Source organism: Dictyostelium discoideum (genome assembly GCF_000004695.1).
Source record: "Dictyostelium discoideum AX4 chromosome 6 chromosome, whole genome shotgun sequence".
In the NCBI taxonomy this organism is placed as follows: Eukaryota; Evosea; class Eumycetozoa; order Dictyosteliales; family Dictyosteliaceae; genus Dictyostelium; species Dictyostelium discoideum.
In genome coordinates, this window is record NC_007092.3 from 583358 (window position 1) to 611278 (window position 27921).

General features: G+C 25.8%; 13 protein-coding genes and 2 non-coding genes across 15 annotated transcripts; 6 read left to right on the plus strand and 9 right to left on the minus strand.

Moving 5' to 3' along the window:
- Positions 1 to 352: 352 nt before the first annotated feature.
- Positions 353 to 742, minus strand: DDB_G0291646 (hypothetical protein; the record flags this gene model as incomplete). Its single annotated transcript, XM_630229.1, has 1 exon — positions 353 to 742. One exon carries the CDS (start codon positions 740 to 742, stop codon positions 353 to 355), a length of 390 nt encoding a protein of 129 aa, XP_635321.1.
- Positions 743 to 1350: 608 nt separating this feature from the next.
- DDB_G0291592 (hypothetical protein) lies at positions 1351 to 2598 on the plus strand (the record flags this gene model as incomplete). Its single annotated transcript, XM_630230.1, has 1 exon — positions 1351 to 2598. One exon carries the CDS (start codon positions 1351 to 1353, stop codon positions 2596 to 2598), a length of 1248 nt encoding a protein of 415 aa, XP_635322.1.
- Positions 2599 to 2779: 181 nt separating this feature from the next.
- tRNA-Val-AAC-20 lies at positions 2780 to 2853 on the plus strand. Its single transcript has one exon. It is a non-coding gene; the product is annotated as a tRNA-Val (tRNA).
- A 990-nt stretch (positions 2854 to 3843) lies between these two features.
- DDB_G0291594 (hypothetical protein) lies at positions 3844 to 4014 on the minus strand (the record flags this gene model as incomplete). The annotated part of the gene is made up of 1 exon (XM_630231.1): positions 3844 to 4014. One exon carries the CDS (start codon positions 4012 to 4014, stop codon positions 3844 to 3846), a length of 171 nt encoding a protein of 56 aa, XP_635323.1.
- Positions 4015 to 4673: 659 nt separating this feature from the next.
- Positions 4674 to 6137, plus strand: wdr13 (WD40 repeat-containing protein; the record flags this gene model as incomplete). Its single annotated transcript, XM_630232.1, has 1 exon — positions 4674 to 6137. One exon carries the CDS (start codon positions 4674 to 4676, stop codon positions 6135 to 6137), a length of 1464 nt encoding a protein of 487 aa, XP_635324.1.
- Positions 6138 to 6980: 843 nt separating this feature from the next.
- DDB_G0291598 (hypothetical protein) lies at positions 6981 to 8830 on the plus strand (the record flags this gene model as incomplete). The annotated part of the gene is made up of 2 exons (XM_630233.1): positions 6981 to 7215; positions 7287 to 8830. 2 exons carry the CDS (start codon positions 6981 to 6983, stop codon positions 8828 to 8830), a joined length of 1779 nt encoding a protein of 592 aa, XP_635325.1.
- A 196-nt stretch (positions 8831 to 9026) lies between these two features.
- DDB_G0291600 (hypothetical protein) lies at positions 9027 to 10462 on the minus strand (the record flags this gene model as incomplete). Its single annotated transcript, XM_630234.1, has 3 exons — positions 9027 to 9611; positions 9754 to 9883; positions 10104 to 10462. 3 exons carry the CDS (start codon positions 10460 to 10462, stop codon positions 9027 to 9029), a joined length of 1074 nt encoding a protein of 357 aa, XP_635326.1.
- Positions 10463 to 11449: 987 nt separating this feature from the next.
- Positions 11450 to 11998, plus strand: DDB_G0291602 (hypothetical protein; the record flags this gene model as incomplete). Its single annotated transcript, XM_630235.1, has 1 exon — positions 11450 to 11998. One exon carries the CDS (start codon positions 11450 to 11452, stop codon positions 11996 to 11998), a length of 549 nt encoding a protein of 182 aa, XP_635327.1.
- A 594-nt stretch (positions 11999 to 12592) lies between these two features.
- DDB_G0291604 (beta-ketoacyl synthase family protein) lies at positions 12593 to 15622 on the plus strand (the record flags this gene model as incomplete). Its single annotated transcript, XM_630236.1, has 1 exon — positions 12593 to 15622. One exon carries the CDS (start codon positions 12593 to 12595, stop codon positions 15620 to 15622), a length of 3030 nt encoding a protein of 1009 aa, XP_635328.1.
- A 575-nt stretch (positions 15623 to 16197) lies between these two features.
- On the minus strand, positions 16198 to 17519 carry DDB_G0291686 (hypothetical protein; the record flags this gene model as incomplete). Its single annotated transcript, XM_630237.1, has 2 exons — positions 16198 to 16361; positions 16808 to 17519. 2 exons carry the CDS (start codon positions 17517 to 17519, stop codon positions 16198 to 16200), a joined length of 876 nt encoding a protein of 291 aa, XP_635329.1.
- A 154-nt stretch (positions 17520 to 17673) lies between these two features.
- Positions 17674 to 22111, minus strand: DDB_G0291688 (hypothetical protein; the record flags this gene model as incomplete). The annotated part of the gene is made up of 4 exons (XM_630238.1): positions 17674 to 19970; positions 20213 to 21185; positions 21625 to 21736; positions 22089 to 22111. 4 exons carry the CDS (start codon positions 22109 to 22111, stop codon positions 17674 to 17676), a joined length of 3405 nt encoding a protein of 1134 aa, XP_635330.1.
- On the minus strand, positions 21407 to 21486 carry tRNA-Leu-UAG-3. Its single transcript has one exon. It is a non-coding gene; the product is annotated as a tRNA-Leu (tRNA).
- Positions 22112 to 22213: 102 nt separating the features above from the next.
- DDB_G0291690 (hypothetical protein) lies at positions 22214 to 22694 on the minus strand (the record flags this gene model as incomplete). Its single annotated transcript, XM_630239.1, has 2 exons — positions 22214 to 22367; positions 22681 to 22694. The coding sequence occupies 2 exons, from the start codon at positions 22692 to 22694 to the stop codon at positions 22214 to 22216; spliced, it is 168 nt and encodes a 55-aa protein (XP_635331.1).
- A 272-nt stretch (positions 22695 to 22966) lies between these two features.
- Positions 22967 to 26134, minus strand: DDB_G0291620 (hypothetical protein; the record flags this gene model as incomplete). The annotated part of the gene is made up of 1 exon (XM_630240.1): positions 22967 to 26134. One exon carries the CDS (start codon positions 26132 to 26134, stop codon positions 22967 to 22969), a length of 3168 nt encoding a protein of 1055 aa, XP_635332.1.
- Positions 26135 to 26658: 524 nt separating this feature from the next.
- On the minus strand, positions 26659 to 27600 carry DDB_G0291692 (hypothetical protein; the record flags this gene model as incomplete). The annotated part of the gene is made up of 1 exon (XM_630241.1): positions 26659 to 27600. One exon carries the CDS (start codon positions 27598 to 27600, stop codon positions 26659 to 26661), a length of 942 nt encoding a protein of 313 aa, XP_635333.1.
- Positions 27601 to 27921: the final 321 nt, after the last annotated feature.

Sequence of the window (27921 nt, forward strand, 5' to 3'; positions counted from 1 at the left end):
TTATCTATTTATCTTATATAAAAAAAAAAAAAAAATTTAGAAATTATTTTATTTTTTTTTAATTGTTAACTGTAATACTGAACTGTAATATGCATATTAACTTCAATAATTTAATCATTATCGTTTTGATATTTTTTTTTAAAAAAAAAAATTAAATAATAAGAAAAAAAAAAAAAAAAAAAAAAAAAAAAAAAAAAAAAAAAAAAAAAAAAAAAAAAAAAAAAAAAATTTTAACAAAAATATTATATTTATAAAAACCCTAACGGTCAATCTATTTATTTATATTTTTATTTGTTTATTTATTTATATATTTATTTATATATTTATCTATTTATTTATTATTTATTTATTATTAATTTTGTTTACTTAAAAATTGAGATGATAAATTAAGAGTACAATCTTGGTAATCTAAATTTACTAAACATTGAACAATACAACTAGCATCAGTACCACATTCTTCACGACAAACTTGTAAAATGAGTGAGCAACTGGTTTTTAAATTTGGATTTGAATTTAATTGATTTGATTTTTCTTCATGGAAATTATTATTTATTGTACAATGTGCATAATCTAAATTTACTAAGCAAGTTGTAAAACAATTTGAATTATTGCCACACATTCTTTCGCATGCATCGAAAATTTGTTGACAACTTGTTGAAGAAACAATACCATTATTAATATTAATAATATTAAAAATTAATAAAGTAATAAGTAATTTAGATAAAATTTTAACAATATTCATTTTTTTTTATTTCTTTTTTTATTTATTGTATAATATTTTTCGAAAAATGAATTTTTTTTTTTTTTTTTTTCCTTTAAATACCCATTTAAATTTTTTTAAATTTAATTTTTTAATTAATTTTTTTTTTAAAAATCTAAGTTGAACTTAAAAAAAAAAAAAGAAATTAAAAAAAAAAATTTCCTTACTTTTAAAAAAATAAACTTTTTTAAAAATATAAACATTTCCATACAAGTGGAAATTTTTTTTTTTACTTCAACAATTCAATTGATTTTTACCTCTACTTTTCTTTGTCTCTAAATGTAAGATAATTGTTTTTTACCTATTTTAGAAATCCCAAAATGATTTTTATTTTTTTATTTTTTTTACTATTATTATCAAAAAATAAATGAAAAAAAAAATATGAAAAAAAAAAATAATAATAATTAAAATTGGTTTTGGATTTCAAAATTCACATAATCAAATTCAAAGAAAATTAGAAAATTAGTATTTTTTTCTAAAAAAAAAAAAAAAATTCTAAAAAAAAAAAAAAATGAATCATTCACACAAAACTATTATTTTATGACTATTATTTAATATGTTTATATTTGTATATATAAATTTATAACAAAATGAATATTAATAGTAGTAGTAACGTAGAAGAATATCAATTAATTTATAAATTATATAAACTTGTATTTAGTAATATAGTATTGTCAAGATTAATATTTGATTATGCAGCATTATATGAAAAGAATGATTATGTAGAATTTTATAGTATAAATATGTTGAGAAATTATCCAGAAAGAGAATATATAAGATCATTATATTATTGCGATGAAGATCATATTTTAGAAATTGGTGATTTACCAATTGGTGGTGTATTAAAATTAGCAAGTATAGGGCACAGAGAAACCTTAATCAAAGGTGATACAATCCCATATGGAGTCGAAAAATTAAGATACAATTACGAAGAACATAATTCAACAGAAACTCCATTTCAAACATTACCAACAACCCTTCACACAATTAAAAATGCAAAAGTTGATTGTAAAAAAAGTCAAACTAATTTAATACCACCAAATATTACATCCCTTAAATTCTGTGGTTCTCCAAGTATATCAGATATCAATCGTGATGGTGATGGTCGTGATGGTCGTGATGGTCGTGATGGTGGAGGTGGTGGTGATGGTGATGGTGATGGTGGTGGATATATTAAAATTCCAAATACTATTAAACATTTAGAATTCCATAAAAATTGGGATAATGATGGGAAAGTGTTGGGAAAAGGTGATATACCGGAGGGTGTAACTTGTTTAGATTTGGGTTTATACAAGTTAGAATTTAATCAAGGTGTTTTACCTGAAAGTTTAACAAAGTTAATGATTCGTTCTTATGATGAAACAAATGATAAGAATAATCAAATATTGGATGATAATTTTCCAAAAAATATAAAAGATGTTACTATATTTAAATGTAAATTAAATATATCACCAAGTTTGAATTTATTTAAATTGAGTTCAATTAAAATTTTACATATTATATTAGATTCTAAATTTAAAATTGAGGCAAATTCATTACCTTCAAGTTTAACAAATTTAAAAATTTCAACATATCAAAAATCTTTTACTGAAAATGTATTTCCAAATGGGTTACTTTCATTATCAATTAATCAAATTATTGAACAAGAAGGAGTATTACCTGAATCATTAACAAATTTAAATTTATCAGATTGCAATATTACAATAAAACAAGATAACTTAAATAAAATGATATCAATATTACCAGCTTCAATAAATTCATTAATATTACCCTCAAGATTTAAAAATTTAAAAATTAATAACATTAAATCTCCAACAATTAATTTAAAATATTATTAAATAAATAAAATGTCTTATTACTACAAATAAATCAATTATTATTATTTTTATTAATTTGACAGCATCGATTGAAAGGAGACTCGAAAAATTCTATATTTGAGTTTCAGTTATGGCTGAATTTCCATTTTTATCAAGATTTTCCGAATGGGTAGTAGCTAATTTTTTTGAAAAATATCGATTAGTTCGGATGGTGTAGTCGGTTATCACGAATCCTTAACACGGATTAGGTCGTGGGTTCGATTCCCGCTCTGAATACAACTAGCTTTTTTGGGTGATTTCACATATCACAGGTTCGATTCCTAACACCGCTTTTAGGTAAAAAAAAAAAAACAGGTTCGATTCCTGTGGATAAATTAATTAATAAATAAAGGAAAAAAAATTAATATTATATTGTTTGAAGTAAATATTCAGTTTTTGGAATGTTTGGATTTGAATTTAAAATATATATATCTAAATAAATTAATTATTATTTTAATTATTATTATAATTATTGTTAACTTAAAAGCATGAAGAAACTTGAATTGGATTCCTGAATAGATTCATCAATATCTAAAAAACAAAAAGAATCTTTAATTCCAAATCTCCTCCGACCTATCAATTACATTTTGATTTGATTTATTTACATTATTTTTTATTTTAAAATTGTTTTGTTATTTATATAGAATTCTAAGAAAAATAAATCTTTTTTTTTTTTTCTATTACATTTTTATATAGCTATTGTGTAGTATTGACAAAAAAAAAAAAAAAAACAATAATAGTAATAAAAATCTAAATCAATAGTATTTAATTTATTTATTTTCAAAAACTAAACTATTCTTTATTTGATAATTCAAATTAAAAAATAGGATAAACACTTAACATTTTAAAATTAAAATTCATAAATAAAACTATTGATTATTGTTCATTTCCTTTAATGGAATAACACTAATTAATCTATGTTTATCCATTAAGAAAAAAAAAAAAGCGATATGACATCTTCTTTTTTAAAAAATCGAAATCTGTATTAGATATAAATTAAATAATATCTTTATTTAAATCTAAACAAAAATAATAATTGTATTAAAGAACAAAAAAAAATAATAATAACAATAATAATAATAATAACACTATATTTTAAAATTAAAATTCTTTATTTGAAAATTAAAAAAGAATAATTGCTTGACATTTTAAAATTCCATAAATAAACTATTAATTATTGTTTATTTCCTTTAATGGGTAAAAGTTACTAGTTAATATTCTAAGAAATTATTTGGACCAAATATACCAAGTTGATAGTTGATTTGGTGTTATGAAAGTGAAACAATTGATAGCAATTTCTAAATTATCCAATAAGTAGAAACCATTGGCATGCCAGTTTGTTTGGTCTTTGAACCAATTGGGATTGGTAACCAAATTTGAAAGTGATATCTGGTTCATCTACATCTTCTGGTGCTATTGTTATTAATAATATCTAAGAATATATAAATCTACCAATTGCAATCTTGGGTGTAACAAAACCAAAGTCTTGATAGATATTGTGATCAATAGTTTGTTTGCTTTAAGATTTCAAGTTGAATAAACCAATCAATACACCACCATGGTGGTGTATAATTACCAATTAATTAAATGTTGTTGGAGTTAAGGAAAGTTGGATAAAATTCTTTTGGTAAAGTGAGTGAAAAAACAATAATTGCGCGCCTTGGGTAAAGATAGGTAGGTAGTGAACACCAGTAACCAGAATTGAACTAATTTAAATCAGTTGTTATAACGATACAATAATCACATGTTAATAAATTATCAAATTTGTGATTACTTGATTCATTGTTGGTTGTTGTTGTTGGAGTTACAACAAATTAATATTGATCTGGTTGTGTTTTGAATAAAAATAAAAATTAAAAAAAAAAAAAATTGAAAAAAAAAAAAAAAACTGGGGTGGGAAAAAAAAAAAAAAATAAAAAAAAAAAAAATCATAATTTTTGCATTTATTTATTTATTTATTTATTTATTTATTTATTTATTTGTTTATTTTTTATTAATTATTATTATTATTATTTTATATCATAAAGTTAAGTTTTTTTTTTTTTTTTATTATTAAAATGGAAGTTTTAGTTAAAAAGAATATATGTAAAGATATCGAATTTATAGATCAAAATTATATTGCTCAAAGAATGGCGAAAATAGAGATAACTACAGATTGGACACAAGATCATTACTCTGTTTGGAGGAATCATCTATTAGATCAAAAATCAAATAAATTCATTCTAAGAGATAAAGGTGATAGAAGGGATGAATATTTACAAAAAAGGTATCAATTATTAGATTCAAAATATAAAAAACAAACTTTTTCCTCACCAAAAAAACATACAAACACCACCACCACTACCACTACCACTACTACTACTACCAATAATAATAATAATAATAATAATAATAATAATAATAATAATAAACAACAACAACAATCACAACAAAAACCTAATCAAGTAATTACAAATAATAATAATAATAATAATTTAGAAGATTTTTCATTTAGTGGAATGCATCATATTTTTGATCAACATAAAAAATCAATAACTAGAATTAAATTTGCAAAGAATAGTAAAGAGTTATTAGGATTTTCAAGTGAAGATGGTGGATTAAGTATTGTAAAGTTATTACCAAATGTTGAGATTATTTCTACGTTAAAGTGTGATTCATCGATAATCGATTTCGAATGGTGTAATAATAATCAAGAGATAGTGACTGCAACATCTAATGGTGTAATTAAATTATTTCAAAATAATGGTGTTGGTGGTGGTAACATCCAACTTTTGAAAACATTTGGTAAAGAGTTGTCAATAACATCAATAGTTTCAATATGTTTACATCCAATCAAACCAAATCTACTATTCATATCAGAGGGTGATAATAAATGTATCATAAAGTTAATCGATATATCAAGTGGTAAAATTATTACTAAAATTAAAGTTCATTCAACTATTACAAGTATGCAATTCGAAGAGAAAGGTACTTATTTATTCTTGGCTGATCAAAATGGTATGATTTTAATATTTAAATATGATTTTAGTAGTGGTAGTGGTGGTGGTAGTGGTAATTTATCAATGGTATCAAAAACTCAAATTACAAATAATTCAATGCCAATCACTAGTATACAAGTACATTATTGGTATTCAAATGCACAGAAACCACCAGTATTATCGATACTTTCAAATTCAAAAGATTCAAAAATGAGAGTATTTATTGTGAAAAGTTTATCAACTGGTAGTTTTGTCCTATTTAGAGAGATTAATGTACCTTGTAAATCGTTATCAATAAAGAGTTGTTTCTCACCATTGGTAACAAAGAATAGACAAGGTGCTTTCTTGGTTACTGGCTCTGAAGATTCAATCATTTACATTTACGATATCAATAAAAAAGATAAACCTTGTATTAATCAATTAATGGGTCATGCTTCTGCTGTAATCGATGTAGCTTGGAATCATGATGAATCTTTATTAGCAACCTGTGATACTTCAGGTATTGTAATAATTTGGAATAGATCAAATTTAAAAAAAAATTAAAAATTAACTTTATTCATATATATATGTAATAAAAAAAAAAAAAAAAAAAAAAAAAAAATAAAAATTTTTAAACACGTATATTGTTTTTAAAAAAAAAAATAAATAAAAATAAAATAAAATAAAATAAAAATCTATTTTTATAGTAAATTAGTTATTTTTATAATAAAAAAAAAATAAAAACAAAAATAGATTTTTTAATTAATAGTTTTTTTTTAATTTTATTTTATTTTATTTTTTATTTTTTTTTTTTTTTATTTTTTCCAAAATGTCCTCGAAAATTTGGGACATGCAAATTTTGCCACACAGGCGTTTATTATTTTTATTAAAAAATAAAATAAAATTAAAAAAAAAATAATTTTATAAAAAAAAAAAAAAAAAAAAAATTTTTATTAATAATTTTTTTTTTAAATTTTTTTTCTTTTTTTTTTTTTTTTCACAAAAATACAAAAACAATTTTATTTTTTGTAATTTTAAAATATTTGTCAACCATTCTATTGCTTACCACACGCTTTCACACAAACACAAAAACACACACGTATAACAACAAACGAGTTTTTTCTTTTGTTTTTTTTATTTTATTTTATTTTATTTTAAAAGTTTTAAAATAAAATATATATATATATATATATATATATATATATATATATATAAAAAATATAAATAATTTGTAAAAGCATTTATAGTTATTTATAAATAACCAATTTTTACCCAAATAAAAAAATAAAATAAAAAAATAAAAAAAAATAAAAAACAATAATAATATTAATATTAATAAAAAAATAAATAATAAAAAAAAAATATAAAAATAGTTTAAAAAAAAAAAAAAAAAAAAAAAAAAAAAAAATGGGTATAACATATAAAAGTAATTTTGAAGGTGATGTTAGAAGATTTTCAAGTGACCATCCATTAACATATACAAGATTACAAGATAAATTAGTAAATTTATACAATTTATATGAAATTTCATTCGGAATTACTTATTTAGATGATGGTGATAATATAACAATAGCAGATGCAAAGGATTTAGAAGAAGCTCATAATTTATTAGGAAATGAAATTTTAAGATTAACCATCACAAGTAAGTTATTAATTTTTTATTTTTTTTTTTCTTATCGGAAACTAAATTTTTTAATTTTTTTTTTTTTTTAGGAAAACTAAACGAAAATAAAAATATTAATAATAGTAGTAGTAGTAGTAATAATAATAGTAATAATAGTAATAATAATAATAATATTGATTCATTATTTGTTCAATTATTATCAAACCAATTTGTTCAACAAATGATTCCTCAAGTTATGAATAGTTTAGCAACCAATCCAGCCTTAATGACTTCGATCATTCAAACTGCTGGTTCAGCTTTAAGAAATAATGGTGTTAATAATAATAATAATAATAATAGCAATAACAATACTAATAACAATAACAATAATAATAATAATGTAAATAGCGGCGATAATAATAATAATAATATCAATTGTAACATAAAACGTAATTCACCACATCTTTTAAATGCAAGTCTTGGTAATAATTTTCACACTCATTCCACAGATTCAATAGTTGCAACTTTAAAACCAATTATCGATGAAGAAAATAATGGCAATAATAATAATAATACAACACGCATTACATTAACATCATCAAATGGTAATGAATCATGTAATGGTAGTTTTTCATCATCAATTTCATTTGAAATGGTAAATAAAGAATCCGATTCCGATAATCAATATTCAACATCCTCTTCAACAACTTCTTCAACCTCAGCAACAAGTAATAGTCATTCTTTAAATAATAGACCACCATCGCCAATGGAAAACTTAAATAAATCACCTTCAACAATTGTATCATCATCATCTTCATCATCATCATCATCTTCTAGTTCATCAACCACTTCCAGTTCATCAACCACAACTACTACAACTACAACACCACTACCACCACCAACCACAACAACAAATAATCGTTTATCAGGTATTCCAAAATCAATTTTTAATATTTTACCATTCACAAATACTACACACAGTAGCAACAACAATAATAATAATAGCAATAAAATAGAAATAAAACCAAAACAAGACGAACCATCAAATGTAAATAATACTTTATCATCATCATCTAAACCAATAGCTACTCCAACAACAGCAACTCCAACATCACAACAACAACAACAAACAAATTCATCATCACCAAAACAAGATCGAAATATGTCAACATCACCACAACAACCACCATCACATCCACATAATTCACCAAATCATTTATTCCAACATAACTTTAGTAATCCTTACATTTATCAAAATGGTAATGTAGGTGCTACTCAACCACCACCATTACCACAATCACCATTTATTCCACAACAACCAGTTGCACCATTAGTACAACAACAACCATTACCATCTGCACCATTATCACAAGATCAACAACAACAACAACAACAACAACAACAACAACAACAACAACAACAACAACAACAACAACAACAACAACAACAACAACAACAACAACAACAACAACAACAACAACAACCATTACCAACAGCACCATTATCACAATCACAAGAACAACAACAACCATTATCTAGCGAAAGTATAAAATTCATTAAAGAGGCTTTACAAATCTCTGAATCCGAAGCAATCAAATTATTTGAAAAATACGGAGGAGATCTTGATAAAATCTTTTCTGAAATTAAAAACTAATTAAATATTAAAAAAAAAAAATAAATTAAAAAAAATTTAAAGAAATAAAATAAAAACTATCTATTTATTTATTCAAACTTTTTTTTAAAAATAACTTTAAATCATAAAAAAAAAAATTAATCTTTATTATATATCTATATCCAAAAAGTGGGTGTTCACCACTTGAAATAATTTTTATATTTTCCTGTAGATTTATTTAATTACGTTTATTTTTTTTACCCTTTTTACTTTTCTTATTTGAGGATGTTGTTGTTGTTGAAGTTTCTTTTTCATCATCTTTTTGAGTTTGTTGTTTATTTGTTTCTTTTTCTTCATTTTCTTCTTCTTCTTGCTTTTGATTATCATATTCTTCTATTTTTGGACCATTATTATTATTATTATTATTATTATTTTTATTTTTATCTTGTTGTTCACTACCAGCTTTTAAAGATCCAGAAGCAAGGATTAAATCTCTAAATTCAGCACTCTTTTGATATTGTTCCATAACTTCAGTTGGTGGGAATTTTGAAACATCACCAGTTTGACTATCAAATTCAAATCCAATATTTTGTAAATCTCTTCTAAAAGCATGACGCCATTCATCATCTGACATTGCACGTTTATTATTTGCTTGGGATGATGATGATGAGGTGGCATTAGTAGTTGATGATGATGAACCATTACCAGAGAAATTGGTTGTATTTGTAGTTGGTGGTTTTGGACCTCCCAATTTATTTTTATCAACTTCTTGTGAAAATTCTCTCATAAATATTTGTGACCATGTTGATTTATCTTCTTTTTCCTAAATAATAATTCAAATAATAATTCAAATAATAATTCAAATAATAATTCAAATAATAATAAATTTTATTTAATTAGCTTTTTTCCAAATTCCTATTTTAATATCTTTTTTTTTTTTTTTTTTTTTTTTTTTTTATACATACAGTTCCTTTATTCCAAAATACTTTAAAAATGACAGGCCATTTTAAGAGTAATAATACTGTAAAACTACCAAATTCTACAAAACCACCTGAAAATTGATCCCAAATAATTTGTTTATATTTTGATGAATCACTAAATTATAAAATTTAAATAAAAAAAAAAAAAATATATTAATATTGAAATTTAAAAAATGGTCACACCATAACTTGTGATTGTATTTGTAATCGTGATAATAATTGCGATATAGTAGTGGTGGTGGTGGTAATGGTAATGGTAATAGTAGTGGTAATGTGATGATATTATTGTTATTATTTATTGTTGTTGTTGTTGTTGTTTTTATTAAAATTATTACCTTTTCTTTAAAAGTGATAAAGTATCTTTTAATCTCCAAAAGAATAGGGTACAAGTAATGATGAGCATCATAAAATATAAAGTGTCTGTAAAAAGACAAAAGAAATTATGTTGAACTTTTTCTTTAAATGTTAAATATCGTTTTTCATCATTTTTATTTGTATTGTTGTTATCATTATCATTATTATTATTATTTTCTATCTTTTTTTTACTATCTATAAATAGGAAATAAACCCTCCAAGAGAATAAAACTGTTAAAATTTGAATTAAATAAAACCAAAATTCAATAATTTTAATAAAAGTTGATGGGGTTGATTTAGGTGGTTTGTTTTTTGATTTAGTTGTTGTTGAAGTATTCATTTTTTTTTATTTTTTTTTTTTTTTTTTTTTTTTTTTTTGTATCTGTTCGTTTATTATTTTTTTATTTAATACACACAAACACAATTATTTACTTATTTGTTCTTATTGCACAAAAATGCCAACATATGGAACTAAATTAAAAAAAAAAAAAAAAAAAAATTAAAATAAAATAAAAAATTTAAAAAAAAAATTAAAAAAAAAATTAAAATTAAATGGAAGTAACAGATATGGTTTTGTTGTCTTTTAATTTTTTTTTTTTTTTTTTTTATAATTTTTTTCAAAAAAAAAAAAACTCGACAGTGTTTTAAAGAAAATAAAACCTAAAATGGTAAAAAAGTTTATTTTAAAATAATGAACCCTTTTTTATTATTATTTTTTTTTTTATAATATAATAAAAAAATAACACACAAAAAAATTGATATATGATTATAAGATTGTAAATCTAAATCTAAAAAAAAAAAAAAAAAAAAAAAAAACATAAACTACGATGATCTTTTTTATTTATTATTTTTTTTTTTTTCTTTATTTGTTTATTTTTAAAAAAATCGTATCCTTCCTGCCTTTTATGGACACACAATATTAAATATTTCTTTTAAAAAAAAAAAATAATTGAAATTGTTATAATAAAAAGACATTTGTAATTTATATTAGTATTTTTTTAATATTATTTTTAAATAATTTTTTTTTTTTTTTAACAAACCACTACAAAACAAAACAAAACAAAACAACACATCAAAAAAAAAAAAAAAAAAAAAAAAAAAAAAAAAAAAAAATAACAAACAGATAAAAGATCAAAACAATTAAAAGAATAAAATAAAATTTACTTTTAAAATAAAATAAAAAAAAATTAAATAAAGTTCAATTTTCTTTTAAAGGGAAAAAAAAAAAAAAAAAAAAAAAAAATTAAAATTAAGATTTAAATATATAAATAAAAAAAAAAAAAAGAAAAAATAAATCTCGAATAAAAAAAAAAAAAATAAAAATAAAATGATAAAAATAAATTATTTTAATTTAAAATCTATTTGGATTTTTATAATTATTTTTATATTTATTAAATTGAATGAAAATATTAAAATAGTTATATCATCAGCAATACAACAATTAGATTGTCATGATGTTTTTATAAGTCATTTTAGTAATAGCAATAGTAATAATAAATATTTACAAGTTACAGTGATAAATCCACAAGGTGTTGTATCATTTAGTAGAGATGCTATATCATATATTACAAAAGGAAATTACATTACCAATGTTAAATTATTCCCAACAGTATTTTCAAATGGTGAACAATGTGTTCATAGTCAATTACAACCATTTAGTTTCGATAAAAAAAAGATTAGTTTTGGTGATAGAAATGGTATTATCATTAGTCCAGATGGTACTTTCACTTATAAACCCATTTGGAGTACTGTTGGTGAATTAAAATTTAATTATTCATGTGATAAAAATATTTATTATGGTTGGAGTAAAAGTCATTTCATTTCATTCTCTTTTATAACTGACCATGAATTAGGTTCACCTTGTACAAATCCTTAAATAATAAATAAAAAAAAAAAAAAAAAAAAAAAAAAATTTCTTGTACTATTAAAAAAAAAAAAAAAAAATAAAATTTAGATCTGTAAATTTTTCTTTTATTTTTTATTTATTATTAGCTAAAATTAAACAATGAACAATAAATTTTTATTTTTTTATCTTTTTAATTATGTTTCAAACTAATTCAAAGGATAAATAATCAATGTAATGTAAATTAAAAAAAAAAAAAAAAAACCCTCTGCTTAATTTTTTTTTATTAAACACCCAAAAACAAAATTTGAAATATAATTGTAATGGTGGTATTTTTTTATTTACTTGTAACACACTTTTTCCTTTGTGTTTGTGTTTTTTTTTTTTTTTTTTTTTTAACTCTAACTACTTTGGCACACTACACACAGTATGAATACTGTTTTCACACAACATAATTTTAATAAGAGATAAAAAACTGTTTTTTTTTTATTAAAAATTATTATTAATATTATTATTAATTATATTTTTTATTTTTAATACCTTTTTTTTTTTTTTTTTTTTTTTTTTTTTCCTATAAATAAAATTTTTTTAAATTGATTTAATAATAACTTAAAATAATAAAAAATAATGGAAAATCAAAGAATTTATAATATTAATTTAGATTTACTAAAAGATAATACATTAAATGGGAAAAATAATTATTATCCATCAACTTATTTAATTGAAGAATTAATAAAGATATTTCAAAATACTGATTTAATAATACCAATCTTTGAATTTAAACCACCATTTATAATAGATAATGAATTGGAAAAATTTTATTTGCAAACAGAAATCATTGAAATTAATTCAAAAGAATATGAAATAAAATTCAATTTTAAAGATAATAAAACAAACCAATGGAATCAATTTTCAAAAGGAAATTTCTTACTATCAACTAATAATAATTATAATTTTAATGAAAAAGAAGTAGATTATATTGAAAATTTGAAATCTAAAATTTGTAATTTTACAAAAGTTTCAAAAGATGAATTTATAAATTTTATAGATGAAAAAACTGGATTAAAATATAATGGAATTTTTAATAACAATATTAAAGATTGTTTAATTGGTGATAATTGTTCTTTACTAGTTGTATCATTGGAAGGATGTCAAAACCAAAATTTATTTTTTAATAAACCTTTATTTAATATATTTTTAAGTGGTATGTTAATATTGGTTGATAGAAAATGTAAATTGAATTTTAATAAAATTGAAGGACTTAAATATTATTCACCAAACAATCTACCAAAAGATAAGGATCAATTAATTTCAGAAATTTATATTTATTCAAAATTAATTTCATCAAAAACAATTTCCTCAAATTCATATTCAGCATCTGTAAAAGTTTTATTACCAGATGGAACTTTATTATTTGATATTGATAGAGTTGAATATAAATCATTAACATCTATTAAACCAATATCAATTGAACCACCAAATGATCATATGTATTCAGTTTATCAACAACCATTGAATTCATTAATTAAATCACCATTAAAATTTAAATCAAAATATCAAAATAAAATCAATGATTTAAATCATTTTCTAAATTACCAAGATGGTTCAACATCAAATTACAATGATTTCATTACAATTCAAAATCAAATTATTTCAAATATTGTAAAAGAAGTAATAAAACCAATTTTAAATGAAAAAATATTATTTAGAATATTAGATTTTCAAGGAGAAATAAATTCAACAACAATTATTTTAGAAAAGATAAATTCATTATTTGGAAAATTTCCAAATTTCCAAATTGATATTGAATATACAATAAACAATAAAAATCCACCAAAAAACAGTATACCAATTAAATTTGATAAAATTTTTAAAGAAAATAATTTAAATAATATATGTATAGTTATAAAAGATTTTAATTTAGTTAAAGATCAATTTAAAAATGGAGAAAATAACATTGAATCATATTATGATTTTATAATAATATCAAATTTAAATTTAAATGAAAATAATTTAAAATCATTACTATTACAAATAAATCAATTATTAACTCCAAATGGTCATTTATTATTAATGGAATTTAAATCAAAAATTTCATTTAACAAAAATAATTTAGAAAAATTATTAATTGAATGTAATTATTGTAATGATTTTGTAATTTTTTTAGATGATTCAACACCATTATTGTTAATTCATACACAAAAACAAAATATACAATTATTTAAAAATATTTCAATCTCTAATGATTCAGAACAAATATTAAATAATTTATTATTTGAAAATATAATAATATTTGGTAATAATAATAATATTGACTTTAAATTGATTTATAAAAATAATGAAAATTATAAATCAATTTATCAAATTTCAAAAATTAATGAAATAAATGAAAAATTAATAACCGATAAATCAATAATTTATTTTATAAAAACAATTGATAAACTTTTAATTGAAAATTTTAATGAAATAACTTTTGAATATATTCAAATTAATCAAATGATAATGAAATTAAATAGTAAATGTAAACATGTTTTATTAGCAAAAGATATAAAAGGTGAAAATTATTTATCATCATCAGTAATAGGTGTTTCAAGATACTTTGATCAAATTCCTCAATTAGAATTATTTACAATAGATTTTGACAATAATTCAATTGATTCAATTTATAATGTTATTAACGAATTAATTAATTCTAAAATTAATTGGTGGCAAAAAGAATTTACAATTAAAAATAATGAAATTTATTTTGAAATATTTAAAAAGGAATCAAAATTTATAAATAATATATTTAAATCAAATTCATATGAAAAAAATCATAATGAAATGATTACAAAAAAAAATTATAAAATTGTAGAAAAATATTTAGGTAATTCAATTTTAATTACAGGTCAATCAGGTTTTGTTTTAGAGATTTATAAATGGATAATTAATTATTCTGAAAGTGTTAAAAATATTATTATACTTTCAAAATCAAAATTAAAATGGGAATTAGAATTATTAATTAAAAAAAATAAACATATTAATTTCATTTTTAAAAGTATTGACGTTGGTAATACAAATGCAATGGAAGAAACAATAAATATAATTTTAAAAGAAAATTCAAATATAATTAATATTGATTCAATATTTCATTTCGCCGTTGAATATTGTACAACACCAGATCCTTTAGAAATTACAATTAAAAATTTGGAGATTTCAAATTGTGCTAAAACAATGGGTGCAATTAATTTACATAATCAATCAGTTAAAAGAAATTGGAAATTAATTAATTTCATAATGGCATCATCGGTTGCATCTTTATTTGGTGTAAATAGTCAATGTAGTTATTCAAGTTCATGTTATGTAATAGATTCATTGTCAGCATATAGAAAATCAATTGGATTACCATCGATTTGTACAAATTATGGTGTTTTAGGTGAAGCAGGACTATGTTCAAGAGTTCAAATGATACAAGATTTTACATTAAAATTGGGTTATGAACCATTACCTGCCAATATGGTATTAGGTGCATTAGATTTACAAATTCAAAACCAAAATATAGTCCCACTAGATTTTATACTCTCTAAACTTAATTTTAACTTATTTAAAAACAGTAATCAAAGATTACTTAAAAAATTTGATTTTTTATTTAATTCAGTAAATATAAAAAAAGAATAATATATTAAATTAAACATTTTTTTAGACAAATAAATATTTTTTTTTTTATTGTCTCCAAGATAGAATATTCTGTTTTGGAGACATCTACAGTTATGAAAATTGCATTCATGTTTGATTTTTTTTTTTTTTTTTTTAGATTTTTTTTTTTTTAATCAATGTTTATCCATTAAAGGAATAGACTGTAATTAATAGGTTTATTTGTGAATTTTAAGTTAAAAAAAAACAAATAATATTTTGGTTTAAAGAAAAAATTATAATTTAATTTTTTTTTTTTGAAATGTAGCTATTTGTTTGAGATTTAGATTAGTTAAATAAATAAAACTAAAATATAGAATTTAATTGATTTGATGAATTAGTCGAAGGATATAAAATTATAAGATATGGTTGGTACTGATTCAGGAATGCAATATACCTTACAAGTTAATTTCTTCATACAATTCACTTTTTTTTTTTTTTTTTTTTTTTGATATAAATAAACTATTGTAGTATACAATTAGTATGTTATTTTTATTTATTTATTTTAGGTCGTTTAGTTTTTGTGAATTTAAAATGGTACGTTATTTTAGATTAGGTAATTAATAATTAATTGGTGGTGTAATTGTTGGAATTGATTCATTTGTGTTTATGCTCCATTCTTTTTTAAATTTTTTGATGGTTTCGGACCATTGGGTTTCTTTTTGTGAGGTTGTTTTTAATTGAGTATTGGTTAAAGTTTGATAATGTTCTTGAATATTCCAATCTTATTAACTTGTGCCATTTTGATTTTAATATATCATAATCTAGTGTTGTGTTGTTTATTTGGTTGTCCCAATTGTCAATTGATTGAGTTATATAGATGTCAAATAATGATTTGCATAACCATATCCATATTTGGTGAATAACTAATGAGATTATGTTCCAATATGCATGTGTTCTGACTAGATCAAGATTTGTGTATATATAATTCCAGTTGAACCTGTATTTTTTATATTGTGCGTTTTCTGCAAAATGAAAATTAATATTGATAGTTGGATCTGGTTTAAATGCTTTGTTGTTTGTGGTTTATAATGAGTGTGTATAATTTTGTTGTTTGGTTTTTTGTTAGTGACCAGTTTTTGTTTCCATTGCAATTTTTATATATAAAATATTTTAATTTGTCGTGGTTTATGAAGTTGATTGTGTGCTGACAATTGAAAAACAAATGACCATAGGGATCATTATTCATTTCATTGTTGCAAATGGGGCAAACTTTGTTGTGTAGATGATTAATCGGAAGACATCTAGCATGGAATCTTTGCATTGTATCACGCCCTTTTGGATCTTTTAATTTTTGAATTTTGACAAATAGTTGGTCGTATGTGTATTTCCATAATAGTTGTATTGATTGTTGGTGCGAAGTAAGAAGTAGATCTGAATATTTCTTGCCAATATAGTCTTTTGATTTACATTGGTGATTGTTGAGTATTGTCGAGTAGATTTCTTTGAGTGTTGGTGGTAGTGGAATATTATTTGTGTTTAATGTTTGAGAGGTTTGATTTTTTATTAATATTGGTTGTAGGATTTGAACTTTATCTTTTAGATGTCCAATTTGAGTTGCATAGTTTTCCCATTCTCTTTTGATTTTTATAAGGTATGGAGAAGAGATTGATTTGTTGATGATTTGATCCATCCAACTTATCATGTATATTGAATTATTTGCCGATTTATGCATTTGTAAAAATCTGTTGTATATCCAAATCTTTTGAGCAACTTGTCGTAATTGTATATTCCACATACCCCAACCACCTTCTTTTAATGGTTTTAATGATCTATCATAACACATCAAAGGTATTTTTGCACGTGAATGGATGGTTGATGTGTTATTTTCAATGGAATTGGCATTGAGAGTTGGTGATTCAGAATTTGTGGGAGAATTCATAAACCATGAGATTAATTTATTAATTTGAATTTCTTCATCTTTTGTAAATTCTTCAAGGTATGATAAATATGTTATTGGTGATAGTGAGTAGGTGTTTATGATGGTTGTTTTTGTTTTTAATGTTGTGCCACTAGTTTTCCATAGTACTAATGATTTATTCAATGTTTTCATTGTTTCTGGTAATTTCCATATGTAAACCATTATGATTAAAGAAATAGCTAAGGACTCTTTCTGATTGATCTTTTTTGGTTATTGGTATTCTTTTTGATTGTGGAGTATTGTTTATTATGTGTTTATCAGTGATTTTGTGGGGGTTGATTTCTATTATTGCACTTTTGTCAAAATTTAATGATGATGATGTTGAAGCGCAGAAATTATCGAAATGTTTGATTGATTGTTGTTGTTGTTCGTAGTTGATGTTGTATGTTGTAGAGTCGTCTGCAAATTGGGTAAATTTGATTTTAATTTGTGGATTGGGTGAAATTGGTAAACCAATTATTGAATTGTCTGCATTTATTGTTCTTGCTAATATTTCAATTACAATTACAAATAAAGTGGCTTGTTTTACACCTTGTTTTACACCTCTTTTAATATCGAATTTTCTGGTTGTTTTACCATTAATTGAAATTTTTGCTTGTGAGTCAGATAATAGCTTGTGGATTAAATTTATTAATTTTATTGGTATACCAATATGAATTAATGTTCTTTTAATACTATCGTGAGAGATAGAATCAAATGCTTTAAAGAAGTCAAATAGTGTGATGATACCAGGGAGGTTTTTAGATTTGAGGTAGTTGATTAAATCATTGATGTTGATGATGTTGTCTATGATGAATCTGTGGGGTACGAAACCAGTTTGGTTGTTGTTGATGATGAAAGGAAGTATTCTCAGAAGACGTGCATTGATTACTTTTGAGAGGATCTTGTAATCAGTGTTTAGAAGTGTAATGGGACGACGATTTGATATGAGTAACGGGTTGCCTTTCTTGTATATTGTGTGTATAAGACCTTCGGTGAATTCTGTTGTGATGTGGTGAGGATTTTCTAGTATATCGTTGAATAATGTAGTGAGAATTGGTTTAACTTGGTTTAAATGATTAATGTAGAATGCATTTGTAACGCCATCTGGACCGGGTGATTTGTTGGGGTTACAGGTTTTAATTGCAGCTTCAACTTCATCTTGTATAAATGGTGAGTCTAAACCATTCCAATATTCATTTTTTATGATGGGCCATGTGTTTAGCATGAGCTGGTGAGTAATTGGACAACATATTTGTAAGCTATATAGATTTGTGTAGAATTCAACAAACGCATTTTCAATTTGGTCGGGGTCGGATGTAATGATGTTACCATATTGGATTGATTCAATTTTTGCATCTTTTGATCTTTTGTTTAGTATTGCTGATAGATACTTGCTAGGTATTTCTCCATTTATATGTTTTTTTAATATGTTTGTGTGGTTTTGATGTAGTTTGTTTTTGTTACATATAATATTGTATTCAGCGATGCATTGTTCTTCAAGATGTTTGAATTTTGCTGCTTTTTCTAATAGTATTTGTTTTGCACGTTGAGTTTGTTTGTCTTTGTTATATTGATAGTTTTTTAGAGTTTTTATAATTTTTGATTTTACTTTTGACCAGTTTGTAAATTGATTGATTGATGTGTTATTGTGATTAGTTATTAAATGATTGATAATATTGATTGCTTCATGGTCATTTGCAGTACCAGGTGATAATATCCATCTTTTCTTATGTTTATTTATTTGAAAAGGTGAAGAAATTGTTGTTGATATTGGATTATGATCTGATAATGAAGATGGAATTTGGTGGACTTGTGTATATATATTTTCAGGGTCTATTCTATTGTATTGAGTATATATTCTATCTAATCTGTTGCCATGTGTATGAGTTGGAGTGTTTTTAAATTCACCTTGATCAATTAGATGGTGTTGGTATGTGTAGGATTGGATAATATCATCTAATAGTGAATTGTCGTTGTGGATACAGTTGAAATCTCCTGCGATAATAGATACATGTTGGGATTGGTTTGGTATTGGGTTTGTTGAGTGGTTGTGGAGAAGTGTTTGTAGTGAAGTTGCATATGAATTCTTTTTGATGGTATTATTTGATGCTGGTGCGTAAATTCCAAGAATACCAATTGGTAATTGATTTGGAAATATAACGTCTGCTAAAATAGCTCTACCATCAATTGTTGATATGTGTTTGAGTTTGAGTGTGTTTGGGTTATGGTTAATGATGATTACACCATTTCCTCGTTTGGTGACAGAGATGATGTGATCGGGAAAATCATGTTTAAGTTGTAATGGTGATGAATTGAGTTCAGTGAGTATTGAGATTGTTGGACGAGGTGGAAGTTTTGATATAAGTAGTTGTAGTGTGTCAACAGCTTTTTGGTAGGAATTGTGTTGATTGTTTGGGTTTTCAGTGAATCCTCTACAATTCCATGTTATAAAGTTGATTTTTGAGCTCATACCTTACTAGGTTTGGCAGCACCAGTATTGACTGGTTGTGTAGTCAGGGCATTGCTGCTTCTTCTTGTATTTATTGTATTTGGAGTTGGTGCACTTGGTTTGTTTGGTTGAGATTGTAGAGGTTTTTGTGGTACAATTGTTGGATCGGTTGGATTGCTCATTGATAATGAGTTTTTCCCGTTATTATTATTTGAAGAATCACTTTTGTGTGAAATTTCATTATTGTTTTGGGATTGATTGTTAATATCAAGTGATTCATTTAGTATAGCTTTTGAACCACTATTTTGAAGTGAGTTATTATTGCGATTGGAATTTGCAATTTCGTTGATTGGTGGGGTGTTAATGTTGTTTTTTGGTGGTTGATTGTTTTTGTTCATGTTTGGGTTTGTGATGGCATTTTTTATAGTTGTTGCCATATCTGCATTTTTTGCATGTTGAATTTTGTGTTTAGTGACACTACGTGTTGCAGCTTTGATATATCTTGTGATACCAGATGGTTGTTCGATCTTTTGATCAACAATGTTGTGTGTGTGATCAATTAGATGATATGTTATAATGTAGCTTTTAAACGCAACAGCATATGAGTATGTGACAGTAAATGATTCAATTGATGTACAACTGGTGAATTTAGTGAGGTTGTTTGTAATTGCATCGTTTGCATGTTTGGGTGAGTACGTTTTAATGAATGTTTTAATGATTGCATAATCATTTGATGATATATCGAATCTATAGTTGAGTTTGTCGATATTTAGTGCAAGTTGGTTTTGAAGGTTGATTATTGAAGTTAATTTATCAACGTTGCAATTTACGAAGGCAGTTGCACCAATTATTTTGAATGCTGATGGCGACAGTATATCTTCGAAGAGTTTGTGAATGTTTTTGTGAATTTGTTGAATTCTTGTGTCATCTTTTGAGGTTAATTCTTCACGGATGTGTGGTTGATTAAAGTAACACTTAATGTTGATGGTGTTATTGTTTTTTTCTAAGAAAGAGAGTGGTCTTGTGATTGATGGAGGTGCAATGATATCTAATTGATTATCAAGTCCTTTGTTTAGTGAGAGTTGGTTTGTTGGGGTTTGTTTTTTAGGTGTGTCGATTTTTGCACTTTTATTTTTTGTTGTTGAGGTTGTGGAGGTATTATTTGTATTGGTCGTGTTGTTATCTGTATGATTTAACTGTAATTCAGTTGAGTGATCATCAGCCATTGTTGAAAAGTATATAGGACGATAGCCCTTGCTTTAATGAGCAAAAAAAGGGTAAAATTAAGAGGAATGAATGTGGCGGTGAAGATATAACAGTGATTTATTTATTATATGTATAAATTCTCGTTTATTTCTTTGTTTTTTCGGTTTTTTTTTCGTTTTTTTCGTAAAAAATATATTTCCCAAAAACAATGTGGAAGATGAGGGACTCGAACCCACGACCCCGGAGGATAGAGCCTAAATCTATTGTCTTAACCATCTCGACCAATCTTCCATGTCAAGGTTAAAATTTTTTTTCGTCCAATCTTCCGTCTCAACCTTAAAATTTTTCATTTAATTTTCAATATTATTATTATATGTTTGAATTGGCTCAATATCTTTTGATAATTCATTTAAGAAGCCCATCATATACTTGAATCAAGGTTGGAATCCAATCCTGTTGGCCTTTGGTGTAGAATTGATGATTGGACATATCGATAGAATTGAAACCAGTAAAAAGTTTTTTTTTTTTTTTTTTTGTTGACCTGGAATGAGTGGACAAAAAAAAAAAAAAAAAAAAAAAAAAAAAAAAAAAAAAAAGATTTAAAATATATTTTTATACACAAATAAAAATGGTAAAGAGGATTAAAAAAAAAAAAAAAAAAAAATTAAAAATGAAAAAATATTTTTTGGGGTAAAACAAGGGGTGTGAATATCTTAAAATTTTTTTTTTTTTTTTTTGCTAAAAACGATCATTTTTACTATTATTTTTTTAATTTTATTACTTGACCGCTTGTGACACAGTAAATAGAGGTCCACAATTGTTTGTAAAGATTTTGTGCAAATTGATATATTCAATATTTCACTGGACAAATAATTGGTAGACCCACTGCGAACCCATGGAAGTTTTGATTTATCATGTAGTTTCATCGTCGTTAGAGTGTATAAAATGAAATCATTACTATTTTTTATACAACCTTAATTTCGAGAGTCTATGAATGATTTTAATTTTAAAAACTTCATTAAACGTTCATTGAATCAATTGATGATGATGATGATGATGATGATGATGATGATGATGATGATGATGATGATGATGATGATGATGATGATGATGATGATGATGATGATGATGATGATAGCATTATATCATCATCATCATTAAAATTACAATCACTATTAAATAATAATAATAATGATATGTTTTCAATTTATAGTGATAAAAGAGAGAGATGATTGAACAAAAATCCTATGAAATTTCAAAACTCAAAACAAAAAAAAATTGTGGTTGTTACTGTCATTACTTAAGCCATTACTATTAATAGTCTTTCTAATTAGTGCAAGAGTATATTCTAAATGGTTAATTCTATATAGAAACATCATTTTTTCCTTTTTAACTAGTTTAATGTAAGCCAATATTGATCATTATAAATAAAGGAACACACAATTAATATTATATGAATGCTGTAAAGCGTGAATCAAAACTAACTTTATTTTTTTCATTTTTTTCAGTTTTTATAATTTTCGATCGAGGAGTTTCCAACGAAAACTCTAAAATATATAAAAACAAAATAAATTATTTTAATTATTATTTTAATTATTATTGTTTAATTGTTATTCATTATTATTCTTATTATTATTAGTATTATTAATTTTTTTTTTTTTTTTTTTTAATATTGGATTAACAAGATTGATATATGTCCATCTGTGTTAATACGAGTTTTTATTTAATATTTATTTATAGGCTTATCATTTAAGCTGAAGGGTTATTTTAATCATATGAATTGATCAAAAGATATAATATTTGGGAGAGATGATTCTGGAATACAATAGTAATTAGCTGTTGTTTTTCTTAGCTTGATCGTTGAGGTGAGAAGGATCTTAGGATCTTTGAAATTATTATGGTCTTTTGCTGATAAGTTTTTCAGATCTTTTGCTTTTTTGATGTATTCTAGAGTGGCCAATTTGTGCCATTTCTTTAGAAGGGAGCTGTATGATAATGATTCATTTGTTAAAGGATCTTCACTGTATATTTGATTGCAAATCCAAATCCAAATGTTGTGGAGGATAAGGGCCATTAGGTTTCTATATGCGAATGATCTGGTTAGATCATAGTCTATTGCTTTATAGTTCCATTCAAAGTATTCTTTGTGGAATCTGTGGTTGGCGTAATCTGCATTCACTTTTTGATCTTTTTTGGCTGTCGGTGATAATTTTGGAGTTATTCTATTAATGAAATTGTTATTTTGCCTAATTCTTGTATGGTGCCAGTTTTTACCTTTGCCTGTGGTAATATAGATGAAATTTTTGAGTTTATTTATTTTTATGAATTGTTTTGTTTTCTTGCATGAGAAGAACAGGTGACCGTATGGGTCTTTGCTCATATCTTCTTTGCAGAGTGGGCATTGTTTGTTGTGAAGATAGTTTATTGGAAGGCATCTGGCATGGAATCTAAACATTGTGTCTCTTGTTTTAGGGTCTTTTATCTTCAGTATGTTGTTGAAGAGTTGATTATAGCTGTAGCCTCTTAAGTTTAGAGATGATTGGAATTCCGTTTTAGGGATGGTTGGATTTTGGTCTTGAATTGTGGTATACCATTCTGCCAGTGAAAGTGGTTGTCCATTTTCGTTTTTTATGGATGTGAGATTATTGTTGAAGATTGCTTTTTTTATTCTTATTTTGTTCCATTCGTCTAAGTTTTCTTTTAGGTATCTGGATGTGAATTTGTTTTTTTGGATCTGATATTCCCAGCTTTTGTGATGAGATGAGTTTGTTTGTTTGGTTTCTAGTGCTAGGATGAACTGGTTTATGATCCAAAGTTTCTGCGCCAGTTGTCTCAATTCTATATTCCAAATGTTCCAGCCCCCTACTTTTAGTGGGTATCTTGCTCTTTTGGTTCTCATTAAATTAATAACTTGAAATCCACTAGCATTTTTGTTGTTTGGTGCCGATAAAAACCATTCGACTAATTTATTGATTTGGTTTAATTCCTCTTCCTTAAAGTTCTCTACATATGAATAGTAGGTTAATTTAGAGAGTGCGAATGCTTTGAGGATGTTGGTTTTGGTTTTTATTGTTGAGTCAGTGGTTTTCCATAGTACTAAGGATGATCTTATTGTGTTTAATATTTCTGGCATTTTTCTTGTTATCCCTTTACCTGTGAAGAAGTATCCCAAGTATCTTTCTGGATTTGTAGATATTGGAATTCTTTGGTTGGTATTGTCTGGGTTGCCTATAAGAATTGATGAAGATTTGTCGATGTTTAGTTTTGAGGAAGTGGCTTTGCAAAATGAATTGAAGTGTTGTAGTACTAATTCAAGTTGTTGAGAGTCTGGGACCATTGAAGCCGAGTCGTCTGCAAAGCTTTGGAATTTCTCTCTGTGGTTGCTGTTGTTTAGAGGAAGGCCAGTAATTCGATCATCTTGTAAAATTTTTCTAGCTAAAGCCTCTATTACAAGGACGAACAGTGTGGGTGATAGTGGATCTCCTTGTTTAACTCCTCTTTTGATCTCAAAGGGTATAGTAATTTCAATTCTTGCTTCAGATTTGGTGAGTAGATTCATTATCAGGTTGATTATATTGGTTGGAATGTTGATGTGTTGTAGTGATCTAAGTATTGAACCGTGTGAGATCGAGTCAAAAGCTTTTTCGAAATCATATAGTGTAATTATTCCGTTAATTCTTTTATCATTACAATAGTTGATTAATTCGTTCATTGATATGATATTATCTAGAATGAATCTGCCTGGTACGAAACCTTTTTGATTGTGGTTGATCACTTTCGTTAGTATTGGGATTATTCTATTGTTTATTAGCTTTGAGTGGATTTTATATATCCAGTTAGCCAGTGTAATTGGTCTTCTGTTTTTGATTAGTTCGGGGTCTCCCTTTTTAGGTATCGTGATAATGAGGCCTTCTTTGTAATTTTTGCTAATTAGATGAGGATTTCTTAGAGTGTCGTTGAATGCTGAGGCCAGTATTGGAGCTAGTTTTTCTTTGTGTGTTATGTAGAATAAGTTTGGAATTCCATCTGGGCCTGGAGATTTGTGTGGGTTCAATTGTTTTATTACTTCTAGGATCTCTTGTGATGTGAATTCATTTTCAAGGTTGTCCCATGTTGAGTCCCTGGTCACTGTCCAATTTTCCAACATTTCATAATGAGATGGTGGGTCATCTTCTTTGTAGTCATAAAGATTTGAGTAATATTTTACGTATTCTTCTTCGATCAATTCCTGTTTGTTGATTGTTCTACCTTGTGCATCTTTTACTGCGTTGATGGTGAAATCATTGTGTCTTTTCTTGATTCTCGCGGAGATGTACTTGAGTGAGGTTTCTTCGCAATAGTTGTTCAATTCTTGTTTAAGTTGTTCTTCTCTTTTTTTAGATTCATTTATTGCTGAAAGGGTTGCGAAGGCTTGGTCTTTAAATTCTGTCTCTAGTAGGGAGATTAGATTTTTGATGTTTGCCTTATTGTTGTAGTCATTTTGTTTTTGAAATTCTGTGTATAGTTGTTTTATTTTGTTTAGTAAGCTGTTGAGTTGAGAGAAGGAAATAGAGTTATGGTTGGATGACAGCTCCCTTGAATAATCGTTAAGTAGGAAGTCTATTTTCTTAAGCATTATGCTTGAGAGGATTGAGGATTTTTTTAATCTCCATCTGCGCTTGTTCATCTGTATGTTGGGTAGAGTGAAGGTGGTTGATAGGAAGTTGTGATCTGATAGAGGTATGTCATTAATTTTTGGGGGGATTAGGTTCCTTAAGTATAATTGGCTGTAGTTGATTATGCTATTGTTAAGGTATATTCTGTCTAGTCTCCTTTCCAAGATTCTTGTGAGGTTATTGTTTGTGTTGTGTATCGTTCTTGAGAAGGTGGGTCTTTTATTTAGTTGGTCCATATCCATTAGGTTATTTGAAATTCTGATGGCTTCGATTACTGTGGCCATCTCATCTGGGGATTGTGTTGTCAAGTTGCCTTGGTCATCATTTGATGTGTGATTGTCATTGAAGTCTAAACAATTGAAGTCGCCTGCTATGATGTCGATGTTTTTTTTAGGGTTAGACGTTAGGTTGTGGTATTGGTTGTTGAAGTGTTTGTTTAGTGTTGAAGCTAGTATTTTTCTTTTATCAGGTTGGGCCGGGGCGTATATGGCCAAGATTCTCGTTGTGGTATCTTTTATTAGAATGTCTGATATTATTAGTCTACCTTCTATTATGAATATTGGTGAGAGTTTTATGTTTTGGTTGTTGTGGTTTAGTATTCCTATTCCGTTGCCTCTTTTGGTTGCGCTAATGATGGAGCCAGGGAATAGCTGGTGTGCTTGTGTTGCGTCGGCGTTGAGTTCATTGACTATGGTTAGTGCCAATGAGTTTGGGGGGGATTGGGATTTGATAAAGTCTGTTTTGTTTTTGAAGGAGGTGTCAGTGCCCCAACCTCTGACATTCCATTGGTTGATTTTGATTACTACCATTATGAGATGATATCGATCTCCTCTTGGGAGTCGTTTAGCTGCGGTTTGGATGGTGAAGGGTAGATACTCTCTATGAAGCTCTCAATGATTCCTTTCCTTTCTTTTTTGACAGGTGTCTTAGGGGTGGATGGGATGTAAGGGTTGCTTCTGTTTATTGTTGGTGAGAGTTGGGTGACTTCATTGTTTGAGTGGATTTCCTCGTTCTTGCGTTTATGTGATGGAGGGATGTTTAGTGTCTTCTCTCTGTTTTCCGAGGATGAATGGATGTTAGTGCTTGTTTTGTTGGCATTGTCTTTTTGGATGGCGTTGGATGTTGTGGTAGTGGTTGTGGTGGGTTTGACAGATTGAGATTCTGCTGGGTTTTTGGGGGGAAGAGGTTGAGATGACTTTTTTGCTTGGGCTTTTTTCTCTTGTGTTGATTGTTTATCAGACTGATTGTTTGCTGGGTTGTTTGTTTGGGTGTTAGGAGGATCTGTCATCTCATCTTCTAATGGTTCCTCCGTGTTGTTTGTCTCTACTTTCTTGTTTTTCTTTTGTGAGGAGTAGGTTTTGGTGGCCGTTCTGATGGTAAAGTTTGCGATTTCTGTAATGTGTTGGCCAGATTTCATTTGATCGCCTATTTTGCATTCTATTAGACCGAATACTATGAGGTGGTCGGTGGAGTATATAGTATTGTATATTGCATAGGGTATTTCTTCTGCAAAGGCAGTTTTGATGAGGGCGTCCACTATTCCTGCCTTTTCTCTGGGAATTCTTACTCTTCCTGTGAGGACGTGGAAGTCTCTACTGGAGGTGATGAAGGTTCCCAATTTGCTTCTATCTCTAATGATATTTAGGAGAGATTGTTCGTTTTTAATCATCAGGTGGATCATTTTTCTAGTTCCTTTGCCTATGTATATCTTGTCGATTGGGATATCGTAGTTTGAGAGTGTTTTTCTCATTTCTTCTAACCCCTTGAGATCCATTTTGGGGAATTCGAGTGTAATTGGGTAGAATCCGTTGTTCTTCTCCTAGGTTGAGAGCGCAGTCATGTTCAATATGGTCTCGCAGTATTTGGAGATGTCTTTGAGGCCTATTGATAGTTTGGGGTAGGTCTCCTTTATCTCTGCTGTTTTTGTGGAGAATTCCTTAATGAAGTTCTCCGATGCCTCGTCCATATGGGTGGAGGGGTTGGCCATTTTAGCCGCGTCTGCGTAGGAATTCATCTCGATGGGATTGCTTTGAATCGCCGATTTGGTAAGCTAGATCTGCAGATCGCGCCG